At 46.9% G+C, this 13,932-nt stretch overlaps 1 protein-coding gene across 3 annotated transcripts in view; it reads left to right on the plus strand.

Annotated features, from left to right (window-relative positions):
- SPIRE2 (spire type actin nucleation factor 2) overlaps positions 1–13,317 on the plus strand; it is a 57,430-nt gene extending 44,113 nt beyond the window's left edge. For all 3 annotated transcript variants that reach the window (XM_038753804.1, XM_038753805.1, XM_038753806.1), the window contains exons 10-15: positions 695–822; positions 6,375–6,509; positions 7,124–7,191; positions 7,961–7,988; positions 9,886–10,001; positions 10,856–13,317. In XM_038753804.1, coding sequence (XP_038609732.1) covers positions 695–822; positions 6,375–6,509; positions 7,124–7,191; positions 7,961–7,988; positions 9,886–10,001; positions 10,856–11,078 — 698 coding nt within the window. In that variant the 3' untranslated portion in view covers positions 11,079–13,317. The remainder of the gene's footprint in view (positions 1–694; positions 823–6,374; positions 6,510–7,123; positions 7,192–7,960; positions 7,989–9,885; positions 10,002–10,855) is intronic.
- The last annotated feature ends 615 nt before the right edge of the window (positions 13,318–13,932 follow it).

Raw genomic sequence — 13,932 nt, forward strand, 5'->3', positions numbered from 1 at the left:
TCTACCTTTTCTTTCCTCTTTCCTCAGGGGGGACTGCTCAGACTTCATCGATGGCATTTACTGAGCGCCTACTGTGTGCAGAGTGCTGTACTAAGGAGCCTGCAGGCGAGGGAGGCCTGCTTCAGTAAACTAGAGCTAGAAGGAATAGGATATACAAGACAGACATAAGTACTACAGGGGTTGTGAGAATCTAAGTGCTCAGGAGGCAAGGGAGGGCTGAAGCGATGGTTGGGGAAGGCCTCCTGGAGGAGATGTGATTTCAGGTGGGGAGAGAATCTGTCGGATGTGAAGAGGGGTGGGGGTCCGGGCTTGGGGGAGGGCATGCAAGTGGTCGGTGGTGGGAGAGGGGAGGAGGTGCAGTGAGTCTTTTAGCTCCAGTGCCCGTTCTCTCCCCAACGTTAGAGGGTACCCACCCAGCCTTAGAACCAAGAGCCCAGGTGCCCCGTCTTTCCCTCAATTCAGCAAGGCCCCCAAATCAAAGCCAAACATCACATCCTCAGCCCTCCAGAGCCTGAAAAGTCTTCCTACCCTTCCAATGTCTTCCTTTGTTGACGTCTACCCGCTCAGAGGCGTCCTTCCTGCGCCCTGGGGCTAGAAGGAGGGAGACGGTTCTTCCCTCCTACATCCCCTCAGAGAAGATGGGGATGGTTGCGGCTGGCTATACTGACCAAAGATCCCCGCTGTCCTTTTCCAGGTTCATTCCCCATTAACTACCAGGGCCTGCCCAGCACTGCTTCTGCCGCACACAGCTCCCTCGGGGCCGTGGAGGAGAGACCGGGGGTTAGTTCCGGCTCCGACTGCCGCTCCAAACACCTGTGGTTGGTGAGTAGCTGACGGTGCCCTGAGAATCGGTGAGGGAGTCATCACTCGAGGGCTTCTGGAGGCCTTGTAGTCCCTGCCTGGGTGGGACATCTCCTGGATACCCAATTCTAGCCCTCGCCGCGGGGGCAAAGTAACCCATGTGGAATTCAGACATAATTACTGACCAACCCCGTCCGGGGTGTGGTTGGTGTTGGGGTGCAGCGTTTATGACGGGGAAGTTATGAGGGGAGGTGAAGAAATGGTTTCTGTGTCAGTTGGGCACTGCTGCCAGTGAGTATAGCATTTTTGAACCCTCTTTGTACCAGTGTACAGGGGTTACTGATGATGCAGGAGGTGAAATAACTTTATGTGGAACAGCTCAATAAGCCACGATTGATTGCTTTACAGTCTGTTTGCGATAAAGCATTTACTGAAACAAATTTCGCAAAACTAAGAGATCGGGAAACTTGGATTATCCCTCTATCATGTCTGCATTTGTTTGAAATCTTCCCATTTTTATACAGTCGGGCTCTTTACCACGGTATTCTTTGTATTCTTAGATGGGGCGAATGATTCTTGGAAGTGAATTTAGGGCACATGAAAAGTTCTGGGATGAACACTCTTAAAATGGGGCCAACATAAAAAATAAGCAGCGTGGATCAGTGGAAAGAGCATGGGCTTTGGAGTCAGAGGCCATGGGTTCAAATCCTGCCTCTGCCAATTGTCAGCTGTGTGACTTTGGGCAAGTCACTTAACTTCTCTATGCCTCAGTTACCTCATCTGTAAAATGGGGATTAAGACTGTGAGCCCCCCGTGGAACAACCTGATCACCTTGTAACCTCCCCAGAGCTTAGAACAGTGCTTTGCACATAGTAAGCGCTCAATAAATACGATTGATTGATTAGTAGTAGTATTATACCATAGGAACTATGTAAATGCTATTGACTGATAGGCAGATGGCCTCCTTTTCCCAGCCCCATCTCATCTGTTTCCTAGGATGTGTATTAGGTTGGGCCTCAGGGAGCTATGCCAATTGAAATGGCTCAGATTCATTCATTCATTCAATCGTATTTATTGAGCACTTACTGTGTGCAGAGCACTGTACTAAGCGCTTGGGAAGTACAAGTTGGCAACATATAGAGATGGTCCCTACCCAACAACGGGATCACAGTCTAGAAGGGGGAGACAGACAACAAAGCAAAACATGTGGACAGGTGTCAAGTTGTCAGAACAAATAGAATTAATTATAATTATTAAATCTCAATCCTTCTTCAGAAGGAACATCACACAGCTGTGACTCACAGTTTAACAAAAGTCCAAAGTGTTTCAGAGTGTTTCAGCACAGGCTAGGAATGACCCTGAAATTCTGCATCAGTTCCAGAGCAGATCCAAGATTTCAGATTTGCTCTCAGGTCTGCCCGTGGAGTCTTTGATCCCTGTTGACCCACCCTAACAAGACTCAAAACAAAGCTATTCTTTAGGGGTCCCCCAAGCTACACACGATCCAAGGTCGAATGGCCAACCTTATATGTTGTTATAACATACGTATGTTATAGGTTGCCAACTTGGACTTCCCAAGCGCTTAGTACAGTGCTCTGCACACAGTAAGCGCTCAATAAATATGATTGAATTGAATGAATGAATGAATCTGTTACCTCATTCTGTAAAATGGGAATTAAGACTGTGAGCCCCCCGTGGGACAACCTGATCACCTTGTAACCTCCCCAGCGCTTAGAACAGTGCTTTGCACATAGTAAGCGCTTAATAAATGCCATTATTATTATTACTATTATTAATAAATCCGATTGATTGATTGAATGAATTGAATGAATGGGCGCGGTCTTTGCTGCCACCTGCCGAACAGAGGTGGTGCTGCAGTTCCAGCAAGAGGCGGTTGAACGTGGCTTTTTGTTGGGTGGATAACAATAATTGTAGTATTTAATCATAATAATTGTGGTATTTAAAGCAATTACTTTGTGCCAAGCACTGTACTACGCATTGGGGTGTATACATTCATTCATTCATTCATTCGTATTTATTGAGTGCTTACTGTGTGCAGAGCACTGGATTAAGCCTAGACTGAGCCCCCTCCTCCCCCTCAATCAATCAATCAATCAGTCGTATTTCTTGAGCGCTTACTGTGTGCAGAGCACTGGACTAAGCGCTTAGGAAGTACAAGCTGGCAACATATAGAGACAGTCCCTACCCAACAGAGGGCTCACAGTCTAGAAGGGGGAGACAGACAACAAAACCAAACATACTAACATCCTCCCTCCCCATCCTCCCCGCCTTACCTCCTTCCCCTCCCCACAGCACCTGTATATATGTATATATGTTTGTGCGTATTTATTACTCTATTTTATTTGTACATATTTATTGTATTTGTTTTATTTTGTTAATATGTTTTGTTTTGTTCTCTGTCTCCCCCTTCTAGACTGTGAGCCCGCTGTTGGGTAGGGACCGTCTTTATATGTTGCCAACTTGTACTTCCCAAGCGCTTAGTCCAGTGCTCTGCACACAGTAAGCGCTCAATAAATACGATTGAATGAATGAATGAACTAAGCGCCTGGGAAGTCCAAGTTGGCAACATATAGAGACGGTCCCTACCCAACAACGGGCTCACAGTCTAGAAGACAAGCAAATCAGCGTGGCTCAGTGAAAAGAGCACGGGCTTGGGAGTCAGAGGTCATGGGTTCAAATGCCGCCTCCGCCACCTGTCTGCTGTGTGACCTTGGGCAAGCTGCTTAACTTCTCTGTGCCTCAGTTACCTCATCTGTAAATTGGGGATTAAGACTGTGAGCCCCACGTGGGACAACCTGATCACCTTGTATCCTCCCAGTGCTTAGAACAGCGCTTCACACATAGTAAGCGCTTAACAAATACCATTTAAAAAAAAATCGAGTTGGACCCAGTCCCTGTCCCACATGGGGCTCACAGTCTCCATCCCCATTTTACAGATGAGGGAACTAAGACCCAGAGAAGTGACGTGACTTGCCCAAGGCCCCACAGCAGACACGTGGCAGCGTCAGGATTAGCACGCCTGATCTTCTTCCAGGCCCATGCTGTATCCACTATTCCATGCTGTCTCATAATCAAGTCAGATATATTCATTCAGTCTGTCGTATTGACTGAGCGCTTACTGTGTGCAGAGCACTGTACTAAGCGCTTGGAAAGTACAATTAGGCAACAGATAGAGACAATTTCTACCCAGCAATGGGCTCACAGTCTAGAAGGGGAGAGACAGATAAGAAAATGAAGTGAAACGGACTGGCATCAAGAGCATCAATATAAATAAAAAGAATCATACTGAGAGCTCACCTCCTCCAGGAGGCCTTCCCAGACTGAGCCCCTTCCTTCCTCTCCCCCTCGTCCCCCTCTCCATCCCCCCATCTTACCTCCTTCCCTTCCCCACAGCACCTGTATATATGTATATATGTTTGTACATATTTATTACTCTATATTTTACTTGTACATATCTATTCTATTTTATTTTGTTAGTATGTTTGGTTTTGTTGTCTGTCTCCCCCTTTTAGACTGTGAGCCCACTGTTGGGTAGGGACTGTCTCTAGATGTTGCCAACTTGTACTTCCCAAGCGCTTAGTATAGTGCTCTGCACACAGTAAGCGCTCAATAAATACGATTGATTGATAACATCATTAATAAAATATAGAATAATATATATGTACATACATACACAAGTGCTGTGGGGTGGGGAAGCGGGTAGAGATATAGTCCCTGTCCCACATGGGGCTCAGTCTAAGTAAGAAGGAGAGTGGGAATTTAATCTCCATTTTACAGTTGCTAAACTGTGGTCAGTGAAGGAGGGGCCGGGACAAGGAGTTCCCAGATAGAGTCCTGGGCCGGGAGTCAAGATTCCCGGATACATTCCCATCTGCCTCTGACTCCCTGGAGACCCTGGGACAGGTCGCTTTCTCTTAAATCCCTGGGCCACAGTTTCCCCGTCTGCAAGTGAAAGGTTGCCACTGCCTTAATATAAGTTGTGGGAGGGACAGGTTAGAAGGGTTCAAAATGCTTGATCTCTAAAGTACTTCTGAGGTGTTTATCACATACTGGAAGTTTACATCAATCAATCAATCAATCAATCGTATTTATTGAGTGCTTACTGTGTGCAGAGCACTGGACTAAGCGCTTGGGAAGTACAAGTTGGCAACACATAGAGACAGTCCCTACCCAACAGTGGGCTCACAGTCTAAATGGGAGAGACAGAGAACAAAACCAAACATACTAACAAAATAAAATAAACAGAATAGATTTGTACAAGTAAAATAAATAGAGTAATAAATATGTACAAATGTATATACAGGTGCTGTGGGGAAGGGAAGCAGGTAAGATGGGGGGAATGGAGAGGGGGACATCATTGTTCTGGTGACACTACTCAGGCTTTTCTCCATCAATTGTATTAAGCACTTACATTAGTACAGAGCACTGTACTAATACTAATAATGGTATTTGTCAAGCACTTACTATGTGCTAAGCACGGGGGTAGATACAAGGTACTGGTTAGTTGTATTTGAGGATTTACTGTGTGCAGAGCTTGGGAGAAAACAATATAACAGACACATTCTCTGCCCACAATGAGTTTACAGTCTAGAGGGAGAGAGTACTCTGCACTTGGAAGAGTATAATAAAACAGAAGGACCAGCCTTATTAACTCTGCTCCTAAGGCTGAAGGTGCTCAAACATGAGGAAAATAATTTAGGGAAGTAGTGTGGCCTAGTGGAAAGAGCTGGGTTCTAATCCCAGCTCTGCCACTTTCCTGCTGTGTGACCTTGGGATTCAATACCTGTTCTCTCTCCTACCTGGACTGTGAGCCCCATGTGGGTCAGGGACTATGCACGACCTGATTGATCTGTATCTACCCCAGTGCTTAGAACAGTGCTTTACACATAGTATGTAACAATTACCATAAAAAGAAGTTTTGAGCTTCTCAGACACCAAAGGCATATCAGTTGCTTTGCTGGAGGGAGTGGAAATCAGGAAACTCAGGGCTCTGTTCCCAACTCAAGCATTTACTCAGTGAGGTTCCTGGCTCTATCATCATCATCAATCGTATTTATTGAGCGCTTACTATGTGCAGAGCACTGTACTAAGCGCTTGGGAAGTACAAATTGGCAACACATAGAGACAGTCCCTACCCAACAGTGGGCTCACAGTCTAAAAGGGGGAGACAGAGAACAAAACCAAACATACCAACAAAATAAAATAAATGAATAGGATAGATATGTAGGCTCTAGAGTGTTTTGATCTTCCCAGCTCAACACATGTCCCCCTGAAGGGTCTCTGGATGTGGTTCCTGTCTCTGAACAAGTTTGAAGCCCCCTCCCTGAAGTCTGTTGTTAAAACGTTTTGAGAGAAATATTTCTCTGCCTCCCTTTGTTTTCCATTCCGGAGTCTCACAGTCCTCACTGTTGGGAAACTTGACCAAAATCCTTGATGATGCTCCTTCAGCCCGTTTCCTCTTGTTTTGTCTTATGGAGAGGGAAAACCATTTCGTGCCATTGAGCCCAAGCACCGTCTAAGGTGATAACTCTTTTTCTCCCTCCCATCCCCAGGAGTTCAGCCACCCTGTGGAGAGCCTGGCCCTCACAGTGGAGGAAGTCATCAACGTGCGCCGGGTGCTGGTGAAGGCTGAGATGGAGAAGTTCCTGCAGGACAAAGAGCTTTACAATGGCCTGAAGAAAGGAAAGGTGAGGGGTGGTTTGGGCTCCCCAAATTTCAGCTACAGGGAAGGGTAAGGGCAAGTATAGACACAGCACGGGCTAGTGGAAAGAGCACGGGAATCGCAAAACCAGGGTTCTAATCCCTGCTCTGCCACTTGGCTGCTGTGTGACCTTGGGTAAGTCACTTAACTTCTCTGTGCCTAGTACCTCACCTGGAAAATGGGGATTAAGACGGTTAGCGCCACGTTGGATGCGGAACTCTGTCCAACCAAGAGCACTGGCTTTGGAGTCAGAGGTCATGGGTTCTAATCCCCGCTCCACAGTCGTCAGCTGTGTGGCTTTGGGCAAGTCACTTAACTTCTCCGTGCCTCAGTTACCTCATCTGTAAAATGGGGATTAAGATTGTGAGCCCCCCATGGGACAACCTGATCACCTTGTAACCTCCCCAGCGCTTAGAACAGTGCTTTGCACATAGTAAGCGCTTAATAAATGCCATTATTATTATTATTATTATCTATCCAGTACCGAGGATAGTGACTGGAGCGTATTAAGCACTTAACATTTTTTTTAAAAGTCTCTAGGATTATTGTAATAGGCTTGTGCCTGACCTGTCCTCTTTTCCTTTTTTGATTTTTTTTCAGATCTGCTGCTGCTGTAGAACCAAGTTCCCTCTGTTTTCCTGGCCTTCAAATTGCCTCTTCTGCAAGAGGTGAACCAAGCCTTCTTGACCATTTTTTTTGCTAAAGAAAGAAGCAGGGTTTACCTAGGTAGAGTTTAGGATGACAACCGGTTCTGGGGCAGCTAGAACTATCCCCACTTTGGGCCCTGGAGTGTCAGCCTTAGGAACCGAGACAGATGGTCCCACCCTCAGAGCCCTGGTCCCCCCGCAATCCAGGTTTCTATCTAACAGGAATTGATCACTCACCTGGGCAACCGAGAGCCACCTGCATCCCATGTTGTTCATGCAAGGTCTTTAGACTATATCACCTTTGGAGATGGTCGGAAAGGGGGATTAGAGACGGGGGAAAAAGGAATAGATATCAGAATGCAAGTCTTGAGAGAACTTTTTCAGGTAGAAGACCAACTGGAGAAAGAACTGGAACCATCGTGAAAGCAAAGTGCCTTAGCTGTAGGGAGGGGGAAATCAATTTATCAATTTTAAAAATGAAAGGAGGCTGTTCAGTTTAGTCAGATGCCTCTGCATGGAGTTATTCTTCCCTTGATCTATATATGTTTGTACACATTTATTACTCTATTTTATTTGTACATATCTATTCTATTTATTTTATTTTGTTAGTATGTTTGGTTTTGTTCTCTGTCTCCCCCTTTTAGACTGTGAGCCCACTGTTCATTAGGGACTGTCTCTATATGTTGCCAATTTGTACTTCCCAAGTGCTTAGTCCAGTGCTCTGCACATAGTAAGCGCTCAATAAATACGATTGATGATGATGATCCCTGCCATTGTCTTTCCATTTTAGAGCTGTCTGCACCTCCTGTAGCATAAAGGTAAGGATGGCTTTCTTTAAAATCCAGCAGGACTAACAAATGGGCTAAGGTGTTTTGTGAGCATAATGGGTTCTGTCTGTCTGTCTGTTTCGGGCAGATTCTAAAGCTTTGCTTGCTCCCCAGGGTGGGATTTGAGAATTTATCTCGCCTCAGGCAGGGTAGACGTAGATCACTTCAACCAGACCCATGAGGATTTCTTCTGTTTTTAAAGATCTTGGTTGTTAGCTTTCATCATCTCTTGTGGGTTGTTATTCATCTTCCCCACTCCAAAAACTCCACCTCCCACAACAAATCTTTTATTACTTGGTGTGGAGGGCAACAGAGCAAAGTGCGGTACGTGCAGAAGTACCTCTTTGAGTAGGAGCCCTGTTTCCCAGTTCACTAGTAGAAGGCCCCACATGCTTCTGCTCAGAGCAGCTTCCAGTTACCATGCTCATTATCTTCAGTATTTATTGAGCACCCAAGACACCACAGCTCTCCCCATATTCCAAACCTTCCTGAAAGCCCAGCTCCTCCAGAAGACATTCCATGGTTATTGTCGACTGTAAGCTCGTTATGGGCAGGGATCGGGTCTGCTCATTTCTCTTGTGCTGTACTCTCTTTAGCACTTAGAACAGTGCTCTGCACACAGTAAGCCCTCAGTATATATCACTGATTGATTGATTTCCACCACCTCAGATCATGCCAATCCAAAGCCACCCATGTTACATTTATTCAGTCACCCTTAGCACTTACATTTCTATTGATTCACACATACTCATTTTTTTATTCATCTTTTCATATTTCACAACCAATTCCTGGTTTGTTCCCTCTTCATTAAAAATCTGACCGCCTGTTTTTCCCCCACTAGATGTAGGCTCCTTAAGGGGAAGGACTCCGTCTTTTGTTTTTATTGTACTCTCCCTAGCACTCAGTACAGTGCTCTGTACACAGTATGCACTCAAATAGGATTGTTTGATACAAGCCTTGATCTCTGCCCTTTTGTTAACATGTTTTGTTTTGTTGTATGTCTCCCCCTTCTAGACTGTGAGCCCACTGTTGGGTAGGGACTGTCTATATGTTGCCAACTTGTACTTCCCAAGCGCTTAGTACAGTGCTCTGCACACAGTAAGTGCTCAATAAATACAGTTGAATGAATGAATGCCCTTGGCATTGGCACATCATTACCTTCAATCTATTCAATTGGGCTGTCCTAACTCCTCAACAAGAACTACTTCCTCTGGATTTTTTCCCTGTTCTTCACCTCTACCTATTCTCTCCTCACTCTTCCCAGCTGGTCCTGGAATTTCTGGGTTGATTAGAGGTTAGGGAAGGTTGTGGGTACAAGATTTTTAGCCCTTAGGCTTTCAGTCAGTGGTGTTTATGGAGTGTTTACTGTGTGCAGAGCACTGTACTATGCGCTTGGGAGGCTACACGAGAAGCAGCGTGACTCAGTGGAAAGAGCCCGGGCTTGGGAGTCAGAGGTCATGGGTTCGAATCCCGGCTCCGCCGATTGTCAGCTGTGTGACTTTGGGCAAGTCACTTAACTTCTCTGAGCCTGTTACCTCATCTATAAAATGGGAATTAAGACTGTGAGCCCCACGTGGGACAACCTGATCTCCTTGTATCCCCCCCTCAGCGCTTAGAACAGTGCTTTGCACATAGTAAGTGCTTAACAAATACCATCATTATTATTAGTAGTATAGTACTATAGAGTACTATAGAGTGTGCTCTGCACACAGTAAGCGCTCAATAAATACGATTGATTGGTAGGCACAATCCCTGCCCACAAGGAGCTTACGGTCCAGGAGTTGGTTCTGGAGAAAGTCCACTCATTATCAAAAAGGCGTCCTGCCCTAGTGCAGAACGCCTTGCCCAAAGTAACCTGTATTCTCTTCACCTCACCAATCTGTTGCAGATGAAGATGCCTTCCAAGAAGTTTGCACACATTCCTGTCTACACTCTGGGCTTCGAGAACCTTTCAGGCTCTGCAGCTGCCAAAACAATGCTGACCCGGAGGAGAGATGTCTTCCAGTGAGTTCCTTCCCCCTAACTTCCATGACTCAGTGGCTCTCGCAACAGCCAGACATTTTTCCCGATGAAGCAGAGGCATTCAAAGATTTAGTTTGGCATCTGGGCTTGGAAAGATGCCAAAGAAGAAACCATCCCATATGAAGCAGCCTGGCATAGTGGATCGAGCATACGCCTTAGAGTCAGAAGGTCATGGGTTCTAATCCCGGCTCTGCCACTTGTCTGCTGTGTGACCTTGAGCAAGTCACTTCACTTCTCTGTGCCTCAGTTACCTCACCTGTAAAATGGGGATTGAGACTGGGAGCCCCTTGGGGGCACGGACTGTGTCCAACCTGATTTGCTTTGTGTCCACCCCTGCACTTAGTACAGTGCCTGGCACACAGTGCTTAAGAAATAATAACAATAATAATTGTTATTATTATTGTGGTGGGCTCTGGGACCTCTAGCAGGGTTATCAGTGGGGACGGCAGGGGAGTCTTGAAATGTTGAGTACCTTTGACTGACTCCAATATAATAATAATGTTGACATTTGTTAAGCGCTTACTGTGTGCCAAGCACTGTTCTAAGCGCTGGGGGAGATACAAGGTAATCAAGGTTGTCCCACGTGGGGCTCACAGTCTTCATCCCCATTTTACAGATGAGGCCCAGAGAAGTGAAGTGACTTGCCCAGTCACACAGCTGACAAGTGGCAGAGCTGGGATTAGAACCCATGACCTCTGACTCCCAAACCCGGGCTCTCTCCACTGAGCCACGCTGCTTCTCAATATGTGGCATTGGGTTGACGTTCTGCCTCCCTGTAAGTAGAGGGAGATTCCCGATCCCAGACTCCTCTCCTGAGCCTTGCTTCTGCTCCCCAGGTCCCTGCAAGGGACGCCATGGAGAAGCGTGGAGGACGAGTTCCCCCACATCTACACACACGGCTGCATCCGGAAAGATGTCTGCAATGACTGCACCAGCTTTGTGGCCGACGTGATCAGCTCCAGCAGGAAGAGTGTGGACATCCTCAACACCAGCCCTCGCAGGAGCCGCCAGACTCAGTCCCTCTACATCCCTCCCACCTGGACCTCCAAGCACAACTGACCCACCGTCTCCACCGCTTGCTCCACCTGGTGTGGCTTGCGGGGCCCGGGGCCCCGATCCCCAAACGTTCAGTGTCACGAACCTTTCTGTAAGTCAGCCCCAGGCTCCCTACGGACGTATCTCCCAGCTCCAGATTCAAGTCAAGATGGTCCGCCTTCTGCACGGCTCCCCCAGCCTCCGCCGTCACCGCCGTTCTGGCCCCTGTGTTGGTGGAATCACTCTGCTTAGAGTTGTGCGTGTACATATATACATATATAGATACATTTATATACATATATCCACGCCTATATATTTATATATATTGTTTACCGGGCATCGGGAGTTCCTTTCCACTAGGGACTCACCACGATGTGCTTAAGGCCCTGGGCAGCCTCTGGCATGGGACCATGAGAAAGACCCATTCTTCGCTATCGCTCAAATTAGCTGAGGGGGTTGGGGTGGAGAAAGGAAGCGTTTTTCTGAGCATCGATAGGAGTTAGAGCAGAGCGTCCAGAGCTAGAAATTCCCGGTGCCATTCTCCTATTGAGTTGGAGGGAACGTGACTGGCTTCAATCCTCCCCCTAGGTGGTTCAAGGTCATCCTCTCTCCCCGTCTTCCTTGCGCATGCCTGTTTGTAAAAAGACGCCTCCTCCCCGGGGGATAATCACCGCGTGGGAGTCCCTCAGTGAAGCGGCTCCTCTCGGCAACATTTGCTTTAATTAAAGCCCCAACGCTAAGGGAAAGGAGCTCTTAGAATAATGGAGCCTCCGTGTTAACTTTTCAGACCTGGGCAATACTCCACGCTCCTGCAGGCTCAGGTGGTAGCTCTTGGCTTTCTTGTAGCTTCTCTGGCTCTGGAAAAGGGCAAGAGGGACATGGGGTGAGTAGTGGGCAAGGGCTAACAAAAATCTGTCTTCACCTTCCTTTAGCCTTCATCATCCGGTGAGCCTCTAGAAGGGACACACATAGGGTAATCCTTCAGCACCTCCGTCTGCTCTAGTGCCTCCTAGCAATGAGTCTTTGGGGGCAGAGACAAGGGGAGCTGCTGGCCTCCTCTCCCTTGCTCCCAACTTGGAAATCTTTAGAGAGAATATTTATTCTCCCTTCTGCTTTCCCTGGTTTCATTTACAGCTCAGATCTAGAGCTTTGCCTACTATACATCCCACCTCCCTCCTTGTTTCTCTGCAATTTTCCTCCAAAGTTTTTTTCTCTCTGTCCCATCCGATCTCTGAGCTCTTTCCGCCAACCTGCTTTCTTGGCATTCCCAGCACTCCATCTCTTGCTCTGGCTCAGCGGCGCCGTGTGCTTCGTACCTTCTGGAGGGGCTCGGAAGTATTTATTTAGATTCCAGTTTCATATCAGACATTTGGCTGTGAATGGGTATTTAATGTCACCGAGCAGGTGAAATGAGAAGCTGGGGAAAGCTTTTCATTTTTCCACGTTAGGAAGGGGCCCAGGGCTCAACACTGTGACTATGAATCCTCTGCAGAGGGAAAGTAGGACTCAGGTAGGTCGAAGCTCTCAGCACATTGGGCACATTACTGTGAATCTGTGCCTGTTCAAGAAGCCACTCAATATAGTCTTCCTGCAGGGGTTCGTGGTGACCCTGTTGGAAACAGAGGGGCCTGGATGTCCGTTAGGATTGTTCAGTTCTCATGACCACTCCCCGAATCTCATCCCTCCCTTCAGCCAGGATCCTGTGTTCTAAGTATTAGGGTTGGAACTTGCTCCCTTGGGGACAAAAGCGGGTTTGTACACCCAACCCGAAAACATTCCCGTGGCCGGTTACTAAGGCCGCTTCGGGAATGGAGGCACATAGGAAGTCATGGAGAAACCTAACCTCCTCTACAAATGCAGCTCCAGAGGCTGCCCTGCCCAAGATCATAGGAAAGTCAGAAAGCCTTCAGGAAAGCCACCCCATCCTCAAAATAGGGCTCCTTCAGGACGAGAAACCACATCTGCCAGGAAAACTTTATATCAACAGTTGCTTGGGGATCGGTTACCCTACCTTGGAAGGCTTTCAACTCCCTCCTCATCGCATTACCCTCCAACTCTCACCTCATGCCTGGCTGCCCCGGGTCTCAATCTCCTTCATTTACCACAGACACTCTCTACCACCAAGCAGGAGCCTTGGTGCCTGTGTGGTTGTGATGAGTAATGGGATCGTGCTTGAGAAATTGTATCACTGTAAATACTTCACAGGCTCTCCTCTGTACATAAAGGTGTTCCCAATGTAATAAAGATTTACTGGCTGGGGCCATATCAGCTGTTATAGGGGGATTCGTAACGACAGGCTCCCAACTTGGAAATCTTTAAAGTATATTTATTCACCGACATGAATTTGTAAGCAGGTGCAAACCACTCTTCCAAAAATGTACCAGAGATGCTCACTGTGCAAGATGTCCAACTCAGCCTTTGTCCCCACTCACACATCTTTGGATTTTTTTTCCTGTCTTCCAGCCCAATTTTCCTCCTCCAAAGAGAGGCCTTTCAGCATAAAAGGAAACTATTCCATTCCTTTCTCCATCAATATCTTTAGGTCTTGGACTCTCATACCAGATTGGTGTTTGCCTACCTGAAGCCCTACCCCTAGGCTCCTTTCTGGTCACCATGAAGGTTTTCAAATAAAAAACAAAAGAACACCAATCACACAGACACATATACAGTAGGATCCAGGGAGAATGAATGGAAAAAAAAAGGACTATGTGGTTTTGAAGGCAGCAGGATTTTGAGGGAGAAGATGGGGATGAAGATTCTTTGAGGGAAAAGTGTAGGTTGTGCAGAATAGAGAAAAGGGAAACATTAAATGAGATATACAAGCTCAGAAGAAAAAATGTCATATACATCCAGGTACTATTGACTTTTTTTGTATTTT

This window comes from Tachyglossus aculeatus, chromosome 11 (genome assembly GCF_015852505.1).
Source record: "Tachyglossus aculeatus isolate mTacAcu1 chromosome 11, mTacAcu1.pri, whole genome shotgun sequence".
NCBI lineage: Eukaryota > Metazoa > Chordata > Mammalia > Monotremata > Tachyglossidae > Tachyglossus > Tachyglossus aculeatus.